Genomic DNA, 24,369 nt, shown 5'->3' on the forward strand with positions numbered 1-24,369 from the left:
TGACTAATGTGCTATTGTGAATTGGCGCACCTTTTGCATTCATTTTTAACAAAAAAAAACTGTCACAAATCTTTACAATTTAAATAGAAACATCTATTTAAAATTTACGTTCCTCAACAATTTAACGTCAAAATATGTATTTAAGGAAAATGACAGCTAGCATAGAGTTGCAATAATTTTTTTTACGTGTCATTGCACGAAAATAAACATGGGTTTCGGTCTGACATATTTGACAGCCATTGCAAATATTTTTCTGCATGTGTTTGTTGTTGTGCCGTTGCATTAGGTGGAAAGATCTGCATCTCGTGCACCGTGCAAGAGTTTTGCAAGAGCAAGAGAATCCCCCGAGTATGTTTCTGTGATATGGAACTCTAGTTATCAAGTCCATTCGGAGAAGTTATAGTCCGTTCAAAAACAACTTTTACTTTTTGCCTTAAATCATTTTTATTGGGATTCCAGGTTAAATTTCCCCCATATACCAATCTTCAAATCTTATAAATCTACCTACACTCGCTAGTCGTAGGGAAATGCTTGGTGTAGTGGTCTGATATTAATTTTAACGTTCACGTTCGCTCAACCAGACAGTTTTTACTTTGCTTTTAAAATTTTCTAGAACAAGTTTTGAGTTAAACGAACCATTCCGGCGAATATGTCACGATTTCAATTCTCATTCCAGCACATTTGATCACTCACTCACTCACTACCAATAAAAAAATATATATTTTATTTACTCGTACCAAGTAACATTTAAAAATAATAAACTTACTTTAATCTAATTCTTAATTTTGGCTGTTGAAGTTTTTGTTTCTGTAGCTGAGCTTAAGATCGCAACGCTTAAAACTGTCTTACCTTTTTGACTCGGCTAATTCCGCTCGTTTGCGGATTGCGCCCCTCGCATCGGTTGGGCGGGAGGAGTGTAATCGTTGGGTACTATTATTATTATATTACTGGCAATTACAAGTAGTGTTTACCTGCCTGGAAGTTACAAACGGACGCCTTATAATGATTTTTGCGATGGACGCATCCTGCTTATTCGACGTTTGTTTTCAGCTTTTAGCGACGAATTTGGGAGTTTGATATCATTTCTTTTAAAACTTTCAAAAGCTGTCTTTTATACATAGGCAAACGTTTTTCTATCTGAAACCAGTTTTTTTTTTTTTAATAATTTACCTTTGCTCAGTAAAACAATGGGGAACTCTTGCCACTTTTAAAGGAGTAACAAAACTTTCAACTCGCTCAAATTCGCACACATGTGAATACTAGAATGTTATTTGTATAGTCGAGTTCCGAGAATACAATGTCGATAACGGTAAGTAACCCGCCTTCTTGACATTGTTCCTTTCTTTTCGAATAGGCTGTTTTGGACTTAAAGTAATAGAAATTTTGCATTTTTAAAAACCATACACAAATGTTTATCGAAAACTACCCCTTAAATAGACGTAAAGTAGTATTTACGCCAATACTGTAACGCGATAATTATCTTCGTGGTGGTGGTGTTAAATCCAATTTAGTGTAATTAACGCTGATGAAGTTTTGTTTCTACATTTGCCGAAATAGTTTTTTTTCAATTTTGAAATTTATTTTACAATTGAATTGGAATTTATTTCATTGAATGTGCCATAATTATACATATATAAAACAAGTGTAAATAAAATACGTTTGTAAACGTGTTTTTGATCGATTTCTATTATTATTTCGAATACGCCTGTGTATGTATAAGTATATCTTATATTGAACTTATTACTATACCAAAAGGCACTAATATCATTTTGGCCAAAGTTTTTTCCGTTATTAAACGCAGAAAACAATTCCTTAGGTAAAAAATTTCAAAACTCAAAACTTTTTCAAGTGTGATACTTATGTATATTGAATGAATTAGCGCGCAAACTAACACATACACACTATAGCTACGGCCTTCGCGAAAGAAAGGGATGGAGGATCACATGCACAGTAGAGTTTCGTTTAGAATTGTCGTTGGACTTTAAGAAACCCATAGAAACTTTAACAAAATTCTCTGATAGCCCTTTAGGTTAATTAACCAGTGCTTTAGCCGTTAGTTGACTTGCAGTAGCTCTCTGTACAAAAAAAAAGCGTCACGTGTAGTTAACTTCTAAAATGTTGACATAAGCGTAGATTGCCTCTTTCGTACCAAAATACGAAATAAATATAATTATCTACTTTAAATGCATGACACCTCCCATAACAATTAAATATTTTAATTTATTGCATAATATTGCGAATTCGTGAATTTTTAAATGAAACTATGTGGTGGGTGTGGTACCTCTTCGGTACCAACGTACTATGGAGTTTATGTGTTAAAAATTAATTACAAGATCCAAGTTTATATTCCAAACATAACTGAATCAGTTTCTGTTTCCCCATCCACCCAGCAGTGTTATGAATATGTAAAGCAAAATACAGCAGCATTCTTCCTAACTGCTTTTCGGAATATTGCTCTTTGCTTATGCCACTTTTATTCTTTTATTGCAGACGTTGTAACTGTTGATGTTGCTACAGTCGTTTGAAACAAATGAGAATTATCGATTTTTATGCGGCTTTTCTGCTGTTGCTGACTGCATAGTTAGTGGGCGTGAGACCATATCATTTAACAACCAGCTTCTGTTCTCTTGCAGTATACATATCTTTTATTCAACAGTTTACTTGTAGCTTATAGAAGTCATTAGTTCGTCGACTCTATTCACAATGTAACTACATATACACTTACATTTGTATGTACCGTTTGTATGTTTGTATATGTGTACGCTTGTATTATGTACATATAAGTACAATATAGTTCAGCAATGAGTTTGTGCTTCTAAGTCGTGCAGTTATTGCTTCAGAAAATAAAAGGAAATTTAAAACTTTTTTTTTTTTTGCATTTTAATGCATTTTCAATTGTTAACTAAATCTTATACTAATAAAAATTAAAAAAAAAAATCTGCGAAAAAACGAACAAAGTGTAATCTTCTAGCATGTACTAAAATTGTTTTGGGTTGTTCGGTATTGCTGCAATTTTTTTCATAGGATTGACTATAATTTTCCATAAGATCATGTAATAAGTACTGTCTGTAAAGGATAATAAGTTCTGAATTCTACTGTAAGGATAATTTTACATTGAAATGTTCTTTCCAGCCCAAAAATGGAGGGACTGGCTCGCGTATTTAGAGACGGACTTAGCTAAATCGACTCTGCCTGTAATGCTCATCTTTTAAATGCATTTTTTATAGCATCTCTGAAGTTTTCTTAAAAGTGTCAACTAACAGCGCACCAAGCCACGACTATCGCAACTCTAAACATTCAAAATATACGTACTATCAAAGAAACTAACACATACACACGATGGAACTCTTTATCCCTATGCGTAAGAAAGTATACAAGAGTTTAGATTAGCTGGCCTACTTGTATGGCAGCTATATGCTATAGTGTTCTTATATCAACAATATCTTCGGAGATTGTAGCGTTGCTTTCGACAAGAGTCTGTGTAAAATTGCGTGAGTTTGATCGAGTACGAAAGTTTATAAAATGCTTCCCTTTATTTGTTAGGATGCAAATTAAGGGGGTACTCTCATGTGAACGCATACATTTTACCACTTTTTCGGAAAATTTTTTTATGCGACAACAAAATTCAATCATTTTAATTTTTTAATATATTTTTATTTGTATTTTGAAATGTACAAAAAAAAATTTTTTTTGTCGTTTTTTACATTTTTAATATATATTTTTTTAAATCAAAGTAGTCCCCAACAAATAACAGTAGTTCACTGGTCATGGTGATAGCGGCTGTTCATGTTGTCTGAAATAAAAAAATCGAATGGATTATTATTCAGTAGTTCTGCGGCTATCGTCCCTACCGAATATCAATTTCATAAAAAAAAAAAATGTCGAACTTCAAAAGAAGTCACGAAAATCTTGTTTTTTCGTTAAAAATCGTTAAAAAAATGAAAAAATATTTTCGAAAATAAACAATTCTGGGAGGGGCGTTAACTATAAATGAGTAGAAGAACATAAGTATGTAAATTTTAAAGCAATCGGTTGAATACTTTTTGTTTTAGGACCATGACAGTTTCAGAAAATGATGATTCGAGAAAAATGGGTTTAGAAACGTAGCAGCTGCAGACTTGTCGTGGCGGCTGGTAAGACAGTCGCTTACGACACGTCGGCGACTATGAGCTGTAACTTATCAAATACTATGAATTTCGGTCTGAATTTTTCACAGCATGTTTTCAATAGGTTTTACTGTCAAAATATATTAAAAAAAATCGATTTTTCGAAGTGATTACATGAGAATACCCCCTTAAACTTGGCGATCATTATGTTTGGTTTGTAGGAGGAGAGTTATCGTTGCTGTTGTTATTGTAATGCTTAAAACCTTTTCCAAATATTTTCCTGGATGCTTTTAAGTTCTCTGTCATGGAAATGGTTTATTATTATCAAAGGCGGGAAAATCTGTGCAACAACTTTTTTCAATATTCAAAAACTTAAAAAACAAATCCAAAACCAAATCCGGTGGGCGAAAAATATTTTCCAAAACATAAAGAGAAATCCTCATACGGGTGCCCTAAAGTCATGGTAAATCAACTGAAAAGTATCTCGGCAAAAAAGCTCTTCCAGATAATGGTAAAGTACTGAGGAGGAAACCATTCGTGAGTACGGCCAATATACAGAAAAGGACGAGCTTTGCAAAGGAGCACATAAATAACGGTTTTTCTTTCTGGAAACGGATTTTTAATACAAATGGCCAATTCAATGTAAAAGTATTTCCTTTAAAAGGACATTCTTATGTATGGCGCAAAGCTATGGTAATGAAGAGTTTAAAAAAGCAAACATTTATCCTACGACAAAGGATGTCAGCTGCTGGAAGGGGAAACCTCCATATCATCCAAGGGAATTGGATAAATTTACTATGTGAATCTTTTGAAATTGCATGTACGAGGGCTGCTATATATATTCTGGCCTAGGGCAACACTAAGTGTTGCCAGGTGCAATCTGACATTTCCATTTAACTCGTGAACATTTTCGTGCGATCATTTTTCACAACTTTCGACGTGGATTATCACAACAAGAGAGCATTGATGAACTAAAATCTTTGTATGGCTATGAAGCACCATCCTATAGCACTGTGAAAAACTGGTACAACGAATTCAATCGTGGCCGACGTTCGCTCAAAGACGAATTCCGTGAAGGTCGTCCAAAAACAGCCGTTGTGCCAGAAAACATCGATGCCGTACGTGAACTGATAATGCAAGACCGTCATGTAACATACCTTCAGATAGAGGCATGCCTATGCATTTCTCCCGCCAGCATACATTCGATGTTGCATGAACACCTGGCCGTAAAAAAGGTTTGTTCTCGTTGGATCCCGCACAATTTGACAATCGCTCAAAAAAAGGCTCGTGTGGATTGGTGTAAAGAAATGCTGAAAAAATACGATCGCGGTGCTTCAAAAGACGTTTATAAGATCGTCACAGGTGACGAATCATGGATCTACGCGTATGCGCCCGACACAAAACAGCAATCGACAAAAAAAAACATTTTCGTTGATAAATATGCCTATGCAACCTACGTAAAAGAAAGTGCTCAAAAGTTGAAAAAATAAGACGAATTTGTTTTTTATCCGCATACGACCCCATGCACAAGCCTAACGTTGCCCGTTTTTAGCTCCATTACAACTGTTCCCGAATGCTTAAAAATCCTCGACAGTTTCCTGGCTTGAACGTTATTGAGCACGTGATGAAGCAGAAATTAAAATATGAACATATAACCAACAAAAGCGAATTGATTAAAGCCGTAAAAGAATAGTGGAACAATATAATATACCAAACTCTTTCTGCAGAAAGTTGTTTCAGACGAAATACTACATAAGCTTAACAAATTTAATGCACTAAAATATGGGTTTCTTAGCAACTTCTCGAAACTTTCTTGTTCTCAGTACACTAATTTCGAATAAAATAAATAATAGAAAATTAAGAATACAAATTTCACACCATTGTTAATTAGACATAGTAGAATTTGTGAATGATATAACGGTAACTAATAAATTCTCGTTTAATTATGATATCTTCTATAGAGATTTAAACTCAATCATAGGGACGAAATTTAAAATAGTGGATATATGAGGGAGCAGCAACTAGCGGCGCGGGTAATTTTTTTGAAAATATAGCATACTTGTATACTGATCTAAATGAATTGTTTTAAACCAACTATAAACTCTGAAATCATTATATTAGGTAATAGGTTTTAGGGCTTAGAGGAAATATTAACCCTTATAACCAATTTCTAGTTCTAAGAAAGATTCTCTTCGATATATGCTTAATACAGAGTCAACCGGAAGTAGGAAAGTAGGCGTGGTTACAATCTGATTTCGCTTAATTTCGCACTATAACATAGGAATGTCAAAATAATAAACTAAATTTGGTTGAGTAGGTCTGGTGATCTATATACTTGTAGATGGGCGGTGCAACGTTCATCGTCCAATTTTGACACCGGCTCCTATAAAGCTCTCTTGTACCATCTCAGGTGCGAATTTGATATATCTGGTGCATTTATTTGTTTATTTATCGCAATCAAGCAGTTTTTAACAGACCCGTTATATCAATAGTTGGCGGTATTATAAACCGATTTCATTAATTTTCACATTTTCGTAGTGGAAACAAAAACATTTGTTCTCAGCAGATTTAGTTGAGTACGCTTTTGTGGTTTGGGAGATAAAGTATGAACATTAAGCCTATTAGAGGACGATATCAGGCCGACTTTTTTTTTTAATATACCCCCCAGTCTCTTCTTAAAATGATTGGTGGTTTCAAATAACAGCATTGTGGAGCTTATTTGTAGCGCTTTATAGGCTTTTGAATAATTGCGTTGAATGGGCGTGGGAATTTTTGTCAAGATAATTAAATTTTTGCTCGAGGTATCGCTTGCCTGTACGCACGGGTGATAGACTGACGGTCAGGCGGACAGACGATCAATCACTCGGAATTCAACTCCTCTCGTCATCCTGACCATTTATATAAGTATGTATACGTAACCCTTTAACTATCTCTATTAGTTTTAAGTGAGACAAACAACCGTTAGGTGAACATAACTATAATACTCTGTAGCAACATGTTGCGAGAAGTTGGATGACGAAGTTAGTTCAATTTGGTTGGTTGCCAAATTTTTTAAATATGAATGTTTGTGTTATTTTATTATTGAATTAACTTCAAATATTACTTTTAACTAGCTAATAATCTGGTAGTGTACTTGCAAGCAATAAAAAATAATTTGTACCCAAGCCGTTAAGTAGTTTTGCATTTAAAAACTTATTTTAGGGTTCAAATCGTAATATTTTTCTATTTCACAACGAATGACCTGTTTAAATAAGTCAAAAATGCTAAAAATTGGTAAATGCTTAGCATGAGCGCATTGTTTATTAAAAATTTCTGTACATATGTATATCAGAAATGATTTTTATAAATTTTTTCAGTAAAATAAAGTGCTTTCCAAAAGTGGTAAAAGCTTAAATTTTTCGAAAATTGCGCTTACAAATTCGAAACGACGATGAAGTGCACGGCGAGTAATTATACTAAAAAATATGAACAAAATTCATTTTAGAAATAAAAATTTGTAAAAAAAAAAAATTATTAATATTTAAAAATTGCGCACAACTTTGTCAAACCTAAGGCTCACTTGATATTCATGACATTTGTATCATTAAAACACAGAAAAATCTTTTGTTTCACCTATGCGAGTACAAGATATATCGGGTTTTCCAATAGGGATGATATTATTTATAAGTGTCGTTTCAGCCATTTTTATTATCTTATGGTTTGTAATTTTCTTTTTATTGTATTCAGTAAAATTAAGAATTTTATTATCGAAAGATATACGCAAGAACAACGTTTAACAATTATTCAATTTTATTATCAATTAAATCATTCTCCAAATGCAAATTTTCGAGGCCCACTTCCATCTGAGTGGCAGTAATTAAACAAAGAAAAAAGAAATGTGGTGCGAAGAAAATCCACAAATTATTCATGAATAACCATTCCATTCACCTAAATAGACAGTTTGGTGTAGTTTTTGGTCTGGTGATACCGTTACTGTCAATGGAGAGCGGTATAGATCGATGTTAACCAACTTTTTATGACCGCAATTGGAAGAAGTTGATCTTGACAACATCTGGTTCCAACCAGACGGGACTACGTGCCACACAACTCGTGCAATAACCGAATTATTATACTACTTGATTTAGTGAAAAAGTACTCGAAGATTGGGTTCCTCGAATTCGTTCCTGCAAAAGAAGTCGTGAAGGCCATTTGGATGATGTTTTCTCAGAAATTAATTATATCGATTGTACTTCACAGTAAATAAAAAACATTTGAATTTCCTTATCAATTAGTGTGTTTTTTTGGCGCACAAATACATACTGTTATGAGTAAAACACGCTCTTTTATTTTCATTAGGATAACTCACATATTGGCCGATATATGCGGTACAAAGTCACCCGGAAGTTCGAAAATCTCTATATTAAGTATATGGGACTAAGGGAAGTATTGGTCCGATTCAACCCATTTTTGACATACTGACATACCATTATAAGAGAAGGATTATTCCTTAATTTCAGTTATATATATCACACATTGACCGACATTTTCGATCATAAGTCAACTATAAGTCCCGGGGTCTAAATATTCGGTACCTAGGATTTTGAATAGTTTTTATTGGACTTAAACAATTTTCGGTCATAAGGTCACACTAAAGATATTATTCGTGCAAAGTTTTATCCCGTTATATTAATTGCTTCTTGATTTTGTGTACTGGAAACTGAACGAATCAAGTGGAATTAAACATTGTGCTATATGGGAAGTAGCCGTGGTTGTTGTCCGTTTCGTTCATTTTCACAATGTGACATAAAAATGTAAGAAGAATGTGACGTACTAAATTTTGACGAAATCGGTTGGTCGGGTCCCGCCCATCGCCCAATTTTCACTCCGGACCCAATAAAGAAGAATGTGACGTACTAAATTTTGACGAAATCGGTTGGTCGGATCCCGCCCATCGCCCAATTTTCACTCCGGATCCAATAAAGCTCTCTCATAACATCTCGGTGAGAAAATTTAATGTCTCTGGCGTATTTGGTTATTGATTTATCGCGCTTTTAGTAGTTTTTAACAGTACCGTTATATGGGGAGTGAGCGGGGTTATCCTCCCATTTCATCCATTTTCACACTGTCAGTAGAAGTTCTTATAAGATTTTTACTCAGCAAATTTAGTTGTTGTAGTTTAAGTGGTTTAGGAGATATGTACATTAAACTTCTTAGAGAGCGGGGCCACGCCCACTTTTTAAAAAAATTTTGCCGACAGATGGTCCTTGCTACTGCGATCCTCTGTACCAAATTACAGTTTTATATCTTAATTTAGTGCTTAGTTACGGCACTGTATATGTTTTCGCTTAATGGCGATCTATGGGCGTGGCAGTGGCCCATCTACGAACTCGATTTTTAATTTGTTTGTGAACCTTTATCTTTGAAACAGTTTAAAATATTAATCATCAAAAGCTATAAACTGATAATTTACTTGTAAGCAATTAATAATAATATATATCTGAGATGTTATGAATTAGTCAAAATTACTTAAATTTAAGATAAATTTTTTCTTGTATACACAGCTACTCTAATTGTCTGATGACATTTGAAATAGTGACATATTCACATAAACCGTTATAACATTTGTAAATTCGTGGCGGACGCGCAGTATAAAAACGAAGATGCAAATCGATTTCTACACATTTTTTTTATAAGATCAAGTGCGTCTCTGAAGTGTGAGAGCCTTAATTTTTGCAAATTTCGTTTTCAAAACTTTTTGTGGAAGCTATGAATGTTATGAAGATATTTAAATGTCAAAATTTCGCATAACTTTGCCAAACTGAAGACTGAGGAAACTAACATAATGTAAAATTTTGGATAATAAGATGTTAATGACGTTGTTTTTGTATCAGTATATCACATTATTACTTATGTAAATGTATTCATTTTACATACATTTCCTAAGACTTCCCAAAAATGAAAGTTTAAAAAAGCTATTTATTGTCAAATAACACAGTATTTAAAGTGGATGCTTTCAAAGAATATATCCTATTTAAATCCTTACCCTATTTAAATAGGATATATTCACATACTTAGTTGAGTTTAAGTCTAACTTAATGTACGATGAAGGAGAGATATAGCAGATAAAAATAAAAAACATCATGTAACCAATTAATTTGTTGTTCAAATTCGTTTCACTGTATGCATGCACGTGAACAAAACAAATCCATATAATAATTAATTTTGCCATTTTAGTTGAGTTTGACTAACAATATTTTTGGAACACGTTTTAATTACCCAACCCTCTCAAGAGATGGATGTCTAAATAGGCTTAAGACATTCTAGATAATTATTCTCTGAAAGTATATACTTATATGTACTTAAGCAATCTATTATAGCTTACTTAAAATCAATTTCTCTTTCTTTACAGGTTAGAAAACAACTTCTTGGTTTGGTAAAGAGGTGATCTAAGCATATGGAAGGAAATATGTTCGTGTACTTACACAATATATCAAGTTGTACTAGACGTATTAATGAAACACAGCTCATTTGCCATTCGCACAACGTACTTATTATTCGTTTCAATACTTATGATTCGCTGGAAAGTTTTCTTTAGGATAAGGTGGCAACTTCAAATTCAAGCAATAAAAACCAGCAAGCAATGGAAGAGTTAATAATACTTTCAAAAATAACAGCCTTTTTTAAATACTTATAATATGTACAAGAAAACGAAAATACTGCAGACAGATCTATTGACAAATCCGTGTAACATATGTACACATATCCCTTCGCAGTTATGTTCGACGAGCATTCTTAAAGTGAAAGTTGGTTAACCGGTTATCTTCGCATGGGTTCATTAGAAAAAACATAAAGTGGTACCAGTGCACTGTAAAGTCAAATTACAGTTGTTTAAAAACCAAATCATAAAAAAATATTTAACAAAATAATATTTAATAGGTGATAAAGTGCACATCACATCATTGAAATTTATAATTTACAATATGTCAAAAAACAAGTAACTTTACGCCAATAATTGATTTCACAAGACACCAATGGAGACGAGATGGAACCATGTTAAGCGGCACTAAGCAGTACATTGACAGAATTATCTACCAAGATGTATGAAATATGTAATGGAAAGGCCAATTCTTCATAAAAATGGGGTTACATTGCCTTGTTAAGGCTATATTGATCGTATATGCCATTAAAGGTTGGTGTTACATTCATATGCATATATATATATACATATATATAAATTTTAGCGTCTGTTATTTCCCTGAATTTTCAGTTTTTGCCTAAATCACTACTTTTTTCATATTTTTTATTTAAGATTTTTTAAACCTTTTCAAAAAACTTCTATACCCAAAGCAAAAACGTACAAACGTACAGCGCAAAACTACAACGTTCATTAAAACATTTATTTGAAAGTTATACGCAGCTAAAGTCATACATCGAGCTGAGCATTCATATAAGTGATTTGTACATTCTGTGTTACGCATACGACATGGTGTACTATAACACATGAATACAGTACATTTGATGAATAACTTTAATATAATGATATTGGAAAATAACGGGCACCCTAATATATGTACATAATATGTTATATTCAACAAATGGTTGCGAAAAGTCCGTTTTTCCAAAAAACAGCCAACCATTGACTTGGAAGTGCTTCGTGTCGCCTTTGTTGGATTCGGCTCATCTGAAAATACCCATGCAGTTGACTGCTGTTTACTTTCGTGCTCACATGCATAAATCCACGATCCATCACCTTTCACGATGCTATAGACGTGTTTTTTAACATTTGACTCTACCAATCCTTCACGAGCCTTTTTTTGAGCGATTGGCAAATTGTGTAGGACTGATTTTGAACGACTATCACGAAATTCGTATTGGGGTGATCTACGACCTCTCCTAATTTCACCATACTATTGATAAATATTGGCCCTTGATGATTTTGAATTGAATTAAGTTCATCGATGCACTGTTGCGGAGGTTATCTACGGCGAAATACGTAAAAGAATAAAAATGTTAGCGATGTAATTTAATTTTTTCGTTGAGATGAATATTTTTAGTTACTGTAAATAACACAAATAGCGCTGGTATAACAAAACATTTTGAATATTTTTAAAACGAAAAATGTTAAACTTTACGATAAAGATTGCAACACAAAGCTTGCCAAATCTCGAATTAAACCCACGTATGCATACTATGAAACCTCTTCTGTATTGCAAAAGCTGGACAATTAGGGGAAAAGCGCGGATGTTTCCATAGAACTATGAGAAATTCCGTCCGAAAAGATTTTTAGCCATACCGCAAGATAAAACATGTTAAGAGCAATTAGTTCAGTGTATCTCCTGCGTTCTACTGTAGGACAGAAGGAAGTCGCAGTCGCACAGGAGTTGATCGTTAACGCCTGCTAAGCTCAGGAGAGGTCAACAGGTCCACCGCTAGAAATGCAAGAAATGTAAGTGGCCATATCCTGAGGTCTCATCGGCTTGCCAGTTTTTAGAGATTCCCGAATAGTCAGGCACCCAAACGAGTCTGATAATGAAGTAGTTTGACAAACACTTCTTGAATGAAATGTAAAATAAATTTCCAGCGCTGTTCACCAGACGAATACTCCATAAAACATGATTGTCTTGATTACGGCTTAGCCGATAAAAAAACACCATAGTTAGTTAGAGGGCTCACCTCTTCCTCTATTGCAGTATAAGACAACTAAGGCTTTTCTTACTCTCTCGCCAATGTCTGGGCTCCTTGAAAGCTTTCTATTAAGGTGCAGGTCTTTGTCAATAGGTTGTAGACTTGATCCTACGAATGAGGGAACGTCAGGGATTTTATGATATTGAATAAAACCAAATCAGTTTTATTTTGGTTGACAACTAAGCCGCATCTGTTCGTGTATTAGATATAGTGCGCTTGGGTTAGATCGTACACTATAGTTAGAGATTTTTCTTTTATCTTAAGCCGACATCCACTTTTTCGAGCTCTTTCAGAAGATCATCTTTACTCCGCGGATTGTCTCATTAACCTTTTCTAAGGCCATTTCTAGGGCTTTATTCTCCGTCTCCGGTACTTTGTATAAACGTCACTCTAACTTGTCTCCAAGGTTAGAAACGTAGCTTAACCTAACACGGTGTGCCTAAATGGGAACCAACCAGATGCATGAAATCTTGAGCTTCCGCTGTAAGGGAGTTCAGGGGATTTAAATGGCCTGACTTGAATTTACCGAATTTAATGCACAAGTGAGATGATTTTATTTCAGGAGGTCTGAGAAGTCTGTATAACCCTCCCGGAGCTTTCTTAGTGACATTTATTTAGTTGAATGATTCCGCGAAAAGTAGGAGTAGGAGTAGCTCCACACTGTTCCTTGCTCATTCACCATTATCATTCTTTAAATACCCAGCGAGTATGACTTTTCGCGGGAATGCGCACAGAAGCTCTCTTGGCTTCCGGTTGCTGAAGTTCCTATAAGGTTTGCAGGCAAAACTAATATATCTGTGTTCAGAGAAGGAATATTCATCTAGAACTCTCAATATCGAAATCAAGAGTATAATTTTCCTTTTGGCTAGCGTAACGTCAAGGACCTCCGCACTGTCAGCAGTCAAAATCAAAATCAATCAAAAAGTGACTCACCGGTGCTGCTTGATTTAGTACTCGAGCCAATTTTCAGGCTGACTCTTCTTTCACCGGCCTCTACCAGAGCTATGCTCAGCGAGTCCGAAGGTGGCTCCATTTCGACGTCATGTAGCATGTGGGCTGAGACGAGCTCCGGCTCTATCTTCTAGCCTAGTTGCTGAAATTTAATAAAAGAAAAGCATTAAGTGTATTTCTGACCGCTAACCATTAATTTTTGTCCTTAAACGAGAGATGCCACTGCTGCTTAGCCATGCCTCCGGGATCCTCATCCTAAAGACTCCTCACTAGCAGTCTGAGGTGATCGTCATTATGGAACTGAATGCTCATGGCGTTCAAAAGGATATAGTCTGCCGGTCATTGGTACTGACTTCCGTCGAGAAGATCCTAAGGATCACCCTCTCGAAGCTGTAGCTTATGACCTCTTTACGTCGTTGAGAGATGCGATAGTCTCATTGTTTAGGAGTACCAACGCTTGCTGTTATGGTTACAGATGGCTCCATATTTCCTGTTACGGTCGTAAACACAAATGGTTTATTACAGTAAATTTTATATAAAATATTTTGCTCGTAATATGTAGTGTTATATAGGATATATGTATGTATAATAAATAAAAGTTGCATTAAAATGCGAATGGGAAAAATGTGTAAGATTGAGCTAGTCTCCTATTCGTTCGCAGTGGCCAGCATTCTCCATGAAATCTGTAGAGATCTTCCTTTGAAGCATTTACTTCTGTAAGAATTTACTCTCTTAAACACAACATAGCAACGTACGAGTATACATACATTTGACATAAAGGTGGCGACGTTTTTAAAACAAACAAACACCAGCAAGAAGACCGACCATCAGAATCATTAGGTTGTTGGTGGAATACGGGGAGGCAAGTTCAACAACACACCCTAGAAAAGCGAATAACCTTTAACGTTGGATTGCAGGTTTGTTATTATAAACAGAATGCTCATGCCTACGGTACTCAAAATAATAGCCGGTTGTGATAATGATGTGTTGCTGTTGATAAAGATGTTGCGCCAATGCAGTAGAGTTGCGGATTAGGAAGTGGTTGTAAGAACAACATTTAGTTTAAGAGGGATGTTTTCAGCAGTGTAAAAATATTCTTTTCTCTTTCTGTTTATATGGCAACGAAAGCAGTAGCTTCAAATGAATACAAGAATACACATATGTATATGTAAATATGTATTTAATGCTCTTTTAAGATTGTGGGAATTAATTAATTCCATACTAGAGTTTTATTTTTGTTTAAGACTTTATTATGAATTCAATTGACTTTCTGAACTACCAACTGTATTAATTAAAAACGTTAAACTATAAAATGCGACATAAAAAGTAATTTTTATTAGAAATAAGACAGTTTGCCTTTTCAAAGAGTGCAGTCACAATGCAAGAATTATTGTTGAGTTCCCATAACATATTGCATTCTATTCATTCCGTTATAAGATAATACTTTAACAAGAGAATATGTGTATATTTCGTTATTCCAATTACATACATACAAACATCTATTTTAGAAGAGAGTTTGATTGATAATTTTTAACCCCGAACAGGGTACACTAAATTTTCCACGAAATGTTTAACATCCAGAAGGAAACGTCGAATATTTTATAATATATATATTTATGTATATATGTATATATGTTTCTTAGAGCGGGTTTAGTTCTTTTTATCTATAAAAAGGCGTACGCGGAAAATGTTGTACAGGTAATCCTAAAACACTTTGCCTAAGATACTATGGATCTAAAACCTTTTTCGATCCAGCGATTTTTAAGGCAAAGTTTTAAAATTCTTAATAATCGATTGTATGGAGTCATATATTATAGTTGTACGATCTGACCGATTCCGACAAATGATCAATATAATATAAAAATATCATTCGGATATCTCAAAAACTGACGAACAAATTTTTATGATCACAAAAAAGTTCGCCTTAAAAAACGCTGCTCGAAATCGGTTTTAGACGCATAGTCTCTTAAGCTAAGTGGTTCAGAATGATCCGCAGCACATTCCCCGCATACCTGATTTTCCCTTTTTTTGGCACTAGTGTATGGACTATACATTTAAATGTTCAGCGTGACGAGCTGAGTTGATTTAGACATGCCCGGCTGTCCGTCTCGGGTATATACATATTAATTCTTCAAATTTGGGACATCTATATGAAATTTTTCATATATTATTTTCACCTCAAGAAGCTGAGTCGGAACCGCCGAATCGAACTTCTATAGCATATACATAGCTGCCACACAAACCGACAGAGCCAAAACAACTCCTTTTTTAATTGACAGGGTAATTCACGAAATTTATCACAGACTATTTGGGATTTTTCAAGGCAACGATACTATCTGACAAACTGACCGATGAAAACTTAGTAAAACTAAACTAGTGTAAAACTAGTTTATTTTTTAACGGTTTACAGCTTTGTAGTAACAGATGTTAACTTTTTTTTTCTTGTTTTACTTAAATATTGCTTGGGAGGTCCAAAAGATGCGTAACTCCTAGATGTCACAGGTATTCCATCATTAGTCCTATTACTTCCCGTGAAGCCCGTTTAAGAACTATTAAAAATCAACTGGATTTAATAAAAGTGTTAATTTGATCACTAGATACTGTGAAACATACAAGTATTTCGCTTCAATTCTATGGTCTTACCCGTCGCACAATATACACATATGTATGTATACATTCTGTCTAATGTACCTTACCTACTTTCTTGACGAAAGGTCACAGGGATAAATGTTCTATGATGTCTTAATACTGAGGTGCCTCTAAATTACAATAATTGTTTAACTGTCCACTGTTCACACCGGCTAAAGTCGCTTATATGGCTTTGAGTAAGATTTGTAGGAAATAAACTGTAACCATCTCCCCTTTGACTTAAATATTTTATTGATTATTTCTTAATTTTTTGTCTACATATGCATCATACTATGTCAGTCTGTACTAGGTTATATTCTTCTAATTTTCAGAAGTCTACAAATATTTTTACTTTCGAATAAATGATGTTATTTCCGTAATGGCCTAGCCCCATATGCCCCTTATTTTGGTAGTATAATGTTAATAATAAAGTTGTTATTATTTTGAGTGAGATTTTTACATACTACTTATACCTACTAACCCAAATATTGTAACTGATTTCTCGATAAATCGCCTACCTTGTAACCCATTCTTGAGTTCGATCACTGGATTTCTTCTTCTTTACTGGCGTAGACACCGCTTACGAGATTATAGTCGAGTTAACAACAGCGCACCAGTCGTTTCTTCTTTTCGCTACTACGTGGCGCCAATTGGATCTTCCAAGCGAAGTCAGGTCCTTTTCCACCTGGTCCTTCGAACGGAGTGGAGGTCTTCCTCGTCCTCCGCGGGTACTGCGTCAAATACTTTCAGAGCTGGAGTGTTTTCGTCCATTCGGACAACACGACCTGGCCAGCGTAGCCACTGTCTTTTAATTCGCTGAACTATGTCAATGTCGTCGTATATCTCATATACAAAGCTCATCGTTCCATCGAACGCGATATTCGTCGTTGGCAACGCGCAAAGTACCATAAATTTTCGCAGAACCTTTCTCACGAAAACTCGCAACGTCGACTCATCAGTTGATCCTCCAAGCCTCTGCACCAGTGCTGCCAGTAATTTATAGAGTTTAGTTTTTATTCGTCGAGAGAGGACTTTACTTCTCAATTGCTTACTCACTCCGAAGTAGCACCTGTTGGCAAGAGTTATGCTTAGTTGGATTTCCAGGCTAACATTGTTGGTGCTGTTTATACTGGTTCCAAGATAGACGAAATTATCTTCGATGTTATGACTGTCAACAGTGACCTGAGTGCCTAGTCGCGAGTGTGACGACTTTTTGTTTGATGAAATTTGCTTCGCTTCCTTATCCATTCTGGAGGAAGAAGAACTAAAGAAGCGGTTGCTAAGGCCAATGATATCAATATCATCAGCATACGCCAGCAGTTGTACACTCTTATAGAAGATGGTACCTTCTCTCTTTAGTTCTGCAGCTCGAATTATTTTCTCCAGAAGTAGGTTGAAGAAGTCACACGAAAGGAAGTCGCCTTGTCTGAAACCCCGTTTTGTATCGAACGGCTCGGAGAGGTCCTTCCCGATCTTGACTATGTTTTCTGTCCGCTGCGACTTGGCAGTCCTCGTCGAACCAGTTGTTCTGTTGCATTTTCCTAAAACCAATGGTTTCGTTTGTAGCTGTACGTAAAGAGCTTGAAATGCCGTCCCACAGTTCTCTTATACCGAGTTGTTGATGAGTGCTCTCAGAGAGCAGGAGTGCAAGTCGAGTAGAAAATCGTTCGGCTGTCTGTTGTAATTGCAGCTTCTCGACGTCGAACCTTCCTTGTGTTTGTTGACTTGCGTTTTTTGCTACACAGAGGCGGTAGTGATTCGAGTCTATGTTAGGACCTCGGAGTGCACGCACATCTAAAACACTGGAGACGTGTCTTCCGTCTATCACAACATGATCGATCTGGTGGGTGGTTTTTCGGTCCGGAGACAGCCAGGTAGCTTAATGAATTTTCTTATGCTGGAATCTAGTACTACAGATAACCATATTTCGGGCCCCGGCGAAGTCTTCAGCCTCAACCCATTTGCGGATGTTTCATCGTGGAGGCTGAATTTACCGACCATAGTGCCAAAGGTACCTTCTTTGCCCACCCTGACGTTAAAGTCGCCAAGAACGATTTTGATATCGTGGCGGATTTATAAGTCTCAATTTTATGACTATACAACTTGTACACTTATCAATAAGCGAACTTACAACTTCTTACTTACGTATGTATGTATATCTCATTTGTCTTTTATATGGTAGCACTCTAACTAGAGCTGTGTCTGCGGCACACTCCGGCAGCCTCTATATAGTAGATCTTTACAAGAAATTCAAATGATTCTTGTCCTAACCTTCAAAAGGCTCGTGCTTTTGGATCATTAGTATGTGAATAATATCATTGTGAGTGAAGCAAGTCTTGTTCTTACGAAAAAAAATTGATAAAATGGGATTTCGTGTGTTGATAAAATAATGGGTTTTGAAGGGGAAAAATACAGTTGAAGTAAAAACTTGACTTGATGACGTCGTGAAATGAGCACCGAATACGGTAAACGTAGGGACGTTCAAAAGACGTTGCTACTGAGGAAAACCTGAAAAGAGATCACAAAATAGTTTTGGATGATCGTAAAGTGAAATTATGCGAGATAGCAGGCATTGTAAAGATATCAACTGAATGTGTACATCGATCATTCACGAATATGATAAAGCACTGTGCAGCTGCGGGCTCAATTTTGCCCAAAAAACAATGACGAGTTAATGATTCGGAGCGGTGATTGGAGATGTTCTAGCTTAATAAATCCGAGTTTTTGCGTCGACATGTGATAATGGATAAAAGATGAAAGATGGCTCCATCAATTCATTTCGAAGTCCAATCGACAGTCAGCCGAGTGGACCGCACGCGATGAACCCGCTTCAAAACGTGGAAAAATGCAACAGTCGGCTGGCGAGGTTATGGGGACGCGCATGAAATAATTTTTATTGACTACCTTTAAATAGGAAAAACCATCAACAGCGACTATTAAAAATTATTTGAGAGTCTACGCCTGCTATTTCTAGTCTCTCCCAGATTTTGTAACCTTGTGGCATGTCCCGATGCCGTTTTGCGAATGACTTCGCGTGATATATGGATGTAAGCAGCAATTTCTTTCACAAGTCGAGTTATTTTTAAGGGACGTAATTTCGATTCCTTAATTGTTCTGGGAGATTTAAATTTACCGTGCGTCTCTTGAAAAGTTATCAATTATATTACCTATTTGAGCTCGGATATAATTTAATGTGTTCTTAGAAAAATGCCCGAGTTGGGTCTTAACCAAATTAAAATAATACCGAAAAAAACGTGGTTACCGAATTAGTTATACAAAAGGGTGTTGTTTTTAGATTTGAGATATCAAGGAATAAAACGCATATATTTTATGTTATGGGCAATTATTATAAAGATTATGGTTTGCTATTGCGTTTTAAAACTGATTTTGGGCAAGAAATCGCCGCGACTGTTTGAAACAAATTCCAAATGAGAGGTCAAAGTTTCGATAATTTTTTGCGGCAATTGTGGCAATCAGCAATAACGCGCCGAATATTTGTGTAGACAAGCGACTTCACATAATCCCATTACAATGGTACGGCGGTTATAAATGGCACGATCTCACCAAGAGATTTCTTCAATAAAATAATTATTTCGTTGGCTTTAAGGCATATAGGGCCGTTTTGTTGGAACCAAAGATTTCCTTATAAATCAGGTACAAACAAGTCATTAATCATGGCTCTTTAGATTGTGTATTGACTGTAACATTGTGGCTAGCTTGATTATTTTGAAGAAATATAGTATAATGACGGTGTTTCAAGAAAGGCCTCTGAATTATGATCACTTCAAATGCGACAGTTTTGTGCCCACTCGGGTCTTCTTCAATACTCTGTTCCACAGAAGTAATAGCATATACGGAGATATCTCAACTTTTACTCAAGTTATAGTTTGCCGGGGGCGGATCCACGGTTAAGTTAAAAGTTATACGTTACTTCCATAACAAGTGACACTCCGCAAAGAAAAATACTTGGAGTTGCATGGGCATGGGAAAAGGAAAAAGTTGTACGGTGCCATATCAGCTGAATAGGGGGAGTGGTTAATGGTTAAAATGTGATTTTTGGTCAACTAATCGGTCACAATGATGTACTTTGATTCTGAGCAATTTTTGGTCGTCAGTCAATTCGTGCGGAACAAACCGAGCAGAGACCTCTCGTAAGCTCAAATATTCGGTCAAAATGCGATAAATCGATGTTTTGGAGATGTTCAATTCCATTTCCATGAATTTCAATGATGATTTCGGCAGGTTTTTGATGAATTCACTCGCAGTTTCGATGGAATATCCGGTGATCACAGATTTTGATTGGCCCACATGTTGATCGTCATTTATGTCCTGACGACCACTTTGAAAACGTTGAAACCACTTGTGCACTCTGCTACGGGATTGGCAATCATCGCCATAAACTTCTTTCATCAATTGAAACGTTTCGGTAAAAGTTTTACCAATTTTAAACAAAATTTAATGTTGGCTCTTTATTTGAAGCTCATTTTCGCACCGATCACACAAACATACTGACACTTAAAACGCAATAACTTCACTTCCAATCGATGAAGTGGATAATCGATAAAGATAGCAAATTCTAACGCACCAGCCGACATATAGGTGGCGCTATTACTTTAGAACGTACCTTGTAATTCCCTGCCCAAAATTCTACTCTGGATCCGCCCTGTAGCTGCAGATTAAATTTTAAACTAAACAAACCAATCCGACGTGTACGCTTATGCTACGTACCATTATTTTAATTCTTATTTCGGCGCATTTCATTTATGTGACTTCAATTTTCAAGTAAAATCAAAAAAAAAAAATAATAATAATAATAATATAACACATTTTCAAGTCTTAGTTTCTGAAATTATGGTTTCTGTATTTAATCAGTTTTAGATCTCGATGCATTTAAACCCTTCTTCATTTAACTTTTTCCATTATTGAATCAATAAATATTCTATAATTCTTGCAAATTGCAAATGTGTAATCAAAGTGTGTTCAGCATCTAAGTCTGATGAAAATTATTAAAATATGTTCACAGACTTATACAAGAGCTTAAATTTAGAAATTTGAATTCAAATATATTTTACTTTATTTTTCTACAGCTGATTTTAGCTTAATTGCAAATGGGCTAGACTTGCAAGGACCGATATTTCTACATGAACCACTGCATCGTATTGAGTTTTCAAATAATACAGGCGGCTTAATAGAATGCTCTGGACATGGAAGCCCTCCACCAGAGGTAAGAATTGATTCAAGTACTGGTTTTTAAATGACAAATGAATTCCTGTTGATTGAAGGTCAAGTTAAATTATATGTACTATATACATACAGCTGTGTTCATTGAAATAGCAGTGCAGATGACCTGTGTGTTTTGGATGGACAAATTCTATTATAAAGACCAATATGAGATAAAAACTGTTTTAGAAGTGATAAATTATTTATTTTTACATGACTTAGAAATTCTTTTGTGTTAATTTAATCTATATATTTTAAGTATGAATGAATAATAAAATAAAAGCCCTAATTTGTGCTGTTCAGTGAAATAGCAGTGTTAACAAAAAATATTTAAAAAAAATCAACACAACTCGTTAATTCACTTAATTACACTAAAGAACATTTTGTATTGTCCTAATACTTTGTTGTGTATCCTTTATTAGCTATTACAGACTCGCACCTATGTGGCATGGAGCCGACCAAGTCCTGGCAACGCTTAAGAGGAATATGGGCCCATGCCTCTTGAACAATCTGCCAAAGCTTAGAAGTCGGGGATTGCTTTGAAACAAAGCGTTTGACGTCTCCCCATAAGTTTTCTATGGGGTTGACATCCGGGGATTGAGATGGCCATGGCATCAAATCGATTTCTTCTTGGCTGAGCCAATTTTTAGCCAATTTGCTGGTGTGTTTTGGATCGTTATCCTGCAGGAATGTCCATTTTTAAGGAATATTCCAAATGGCATATGGCAGCATAACGTTCCATAATATCTCCACGTACACATTTTGATCCATGATCACATTAATCATATGTATTGGGCCCACACCGCTATAGGAAAAACAGGCCCATATCAAAATTTTAAAGCCACCGTGCATTACTCTCTTGACCGTGTAATTTGGAATATACTACGTGTTTGGTGGTTGACGGACATACTGTCTAGAGCTTGCTCAACAAAACAAGACCAGTTTGGACGCATCTGTCCAAAGGATATTGCGCCATTTTGATATTGGCCAGTTTCAATGGCTTTTGGCGAACTCCAACCGGGATTTGATATATCTTTGACTAAGTAAAGGCAACTTTCGTGGGCTTCACGCATTAAAATTTTCATTCATCAGTCGTCGTCGAATGGTTACGTTGCTGATTCCCAACTTAAGCTCCGCTTCTATTTCTATTATTGTACTATATATCGCCAAAAACAAAAGTTTTCTACACAATAGCTGGATTTGGGTCGTTCAGTTTGTATGACAGCCATGAGCTTCTTGGAGAGAAAGAAGCGGACAGACAAACGGACTTGGCAAAATAGACTAAGCTCCTTGTTATTGTTGTAAGGGTAGAGTTCTGCCGAGTTGACATTCCTTGGCCGGATAAAAATCCGGCCCGTTCCGATTACGTAGACCCGACTGTCGTGGAAACGACTCAGCCGGTCTTATTGATTGATTACATATACATATATTTTATAGGGTCTTCGACGTGTCCCTCTGGGTGTTACATTCTTTGTGGCAAACTTAATATTAATATTAATAATATGTCCAGGGCATAACAAGTAAGGAGGACAATACTTTATATTATACAGGTCAAAAAGAGCTAAGTTCGGGTGTCTAAGTTTTGTGCTATCGCAATTTTCAAAGATAAAAGCCGATGAAATACCTTCAGCGGAAGTGATAACCGATTTTTCCATTGAGAGTTGACTGATTTTTTCGGTATAAAAAAGTGGATTTGTATTGATTTCGACTATATTTTAATGAGTGTTGTCACATGTTAGAGGTATTCTTTTATATGCTAAGTTTTTGATATGTTTATTGAAGCATGATTTATCCATTGTAAAGGGAAAAAGTGTGGTACAATTTAAAATGGATTTTATATAAATTGTCTACTGTTATCAAAAGGATGTACAATTTCATAATACACACTCATTTTCTATTCTTGATTATTATTAGTGTTCAGTGTTCGATTTACGGTTTGTGTCGATGTTGTGAAACCATGGTTGCGTTCTAACTGCACACTTGACCAATTTTAAAAGTATTTTACTACTCCCCTCTAATTTTCTAAATAAGAAAGATTTTTTGCTCGCAGCTCCTTCCACTCATATTGTTTTATGCTGTAATATGTGTGAATATGCAGTTAATAAATACCAGGATTGCCTAGTAAGATTGATTGCAATGTATCTATGAATCCAAGAGAATTATTCCTGCGTCCGCAGATCGCTACGCAATCTGGAAGCAGTAGCTACGAAATTTCTGGTTCCATGTCACAGAATCGACATTTTGAATGATAGGTTTTACAAATATTGCACAGGTGCTTCTTGAGCCTGTATAAGTTGCTCATAATAGCTGGAACAACCGCAAAAAAGTTCTGGTCCAACCATCCTTCCATGCCGACGCACCCAGATAAGGTGAACCTGGTCACAGACTGCATCATTAACGATTTAATATCGTAAAACGATATCGCTTTGAGTGCGGCCTGACTATTCCTGAGTATGACAATATGACATCCATTGCGTTAGTTGCTCCTAGAGGTGTATATCTGGGGTCGCAATAATCGACCTTTCTGCCATGGGTAACAGTTAATTGCTTTTCCATTGAAATAACTTTATCTCCACCATACCCCTCTGTTTTTATATGCAGCATGGTATGTTTTGCGATTTGATTGTTCACAATAGGCGTGGTGTAAGTTCCAAATAGATTTCCCGTGCTGCCGACGGCGACGTGCTCAGCCACAACAAAGTTTGCATTTTCGAGAGTTGAAGCCTCGATGTCACGCGACCCGCCCCTTATGTAACTATGGGCCTTCCAGTCATGCTATATGTACATCGCCCTAATGATT

General features: G+C 35.7%; 1 protein-coding gene across 3 annotated transcripts in view; it reads left to right on the top strand.

Moving 5' to 3' along the window:
- LOC126763769 (cell adhesion molecule Dscam2) overlaps nucleotides 1–24,369 on the top strand; it is a 69,374-nt gene that overhangs the window by 9,535 nt on the left and 35,470 nt on the right. For all 3 annotated transcript variants that reach the window (XM_050481544.1, XM_050481545.1, XM_050481546.1), the window contains exons 2-3: nucleotides 10,495–11,274; nucleotides 21,437–21,573. In XM_050481544.1, the coding sequence (XP_050337501.1) occupies nucleotides 11,223–11,274; nucleotides 21,437–21,573 (189 nt within the window). In that variant the 5' untranslated portion in view covers nucleotides 10,495–11,222. The remainder of the gene's footprint in view (nucleotides 1–10,494; nucleotides 11,275–21,436; nucleotides 21,574–24,369) is intronic.

Source organism: Bactrocera neohumeralis, chromosome 6, assembly GCF_024586455.1.
Source record: "Bactrocera neohumeralis isolate Rockhampton chromosome 6, APGP_CSIRO_Bneo_wtdbg2-racon-allhic-juicebox.fasta_v2, whole genome shotgun sequence".
NCBI classification, from domain to species: domain Eukaryota; kingdom Metazoa; phylum Arthropoda; class Insecta; order Diptera; family Tephritidae; genus Bactrocera; species Bactrocera neohumeralis.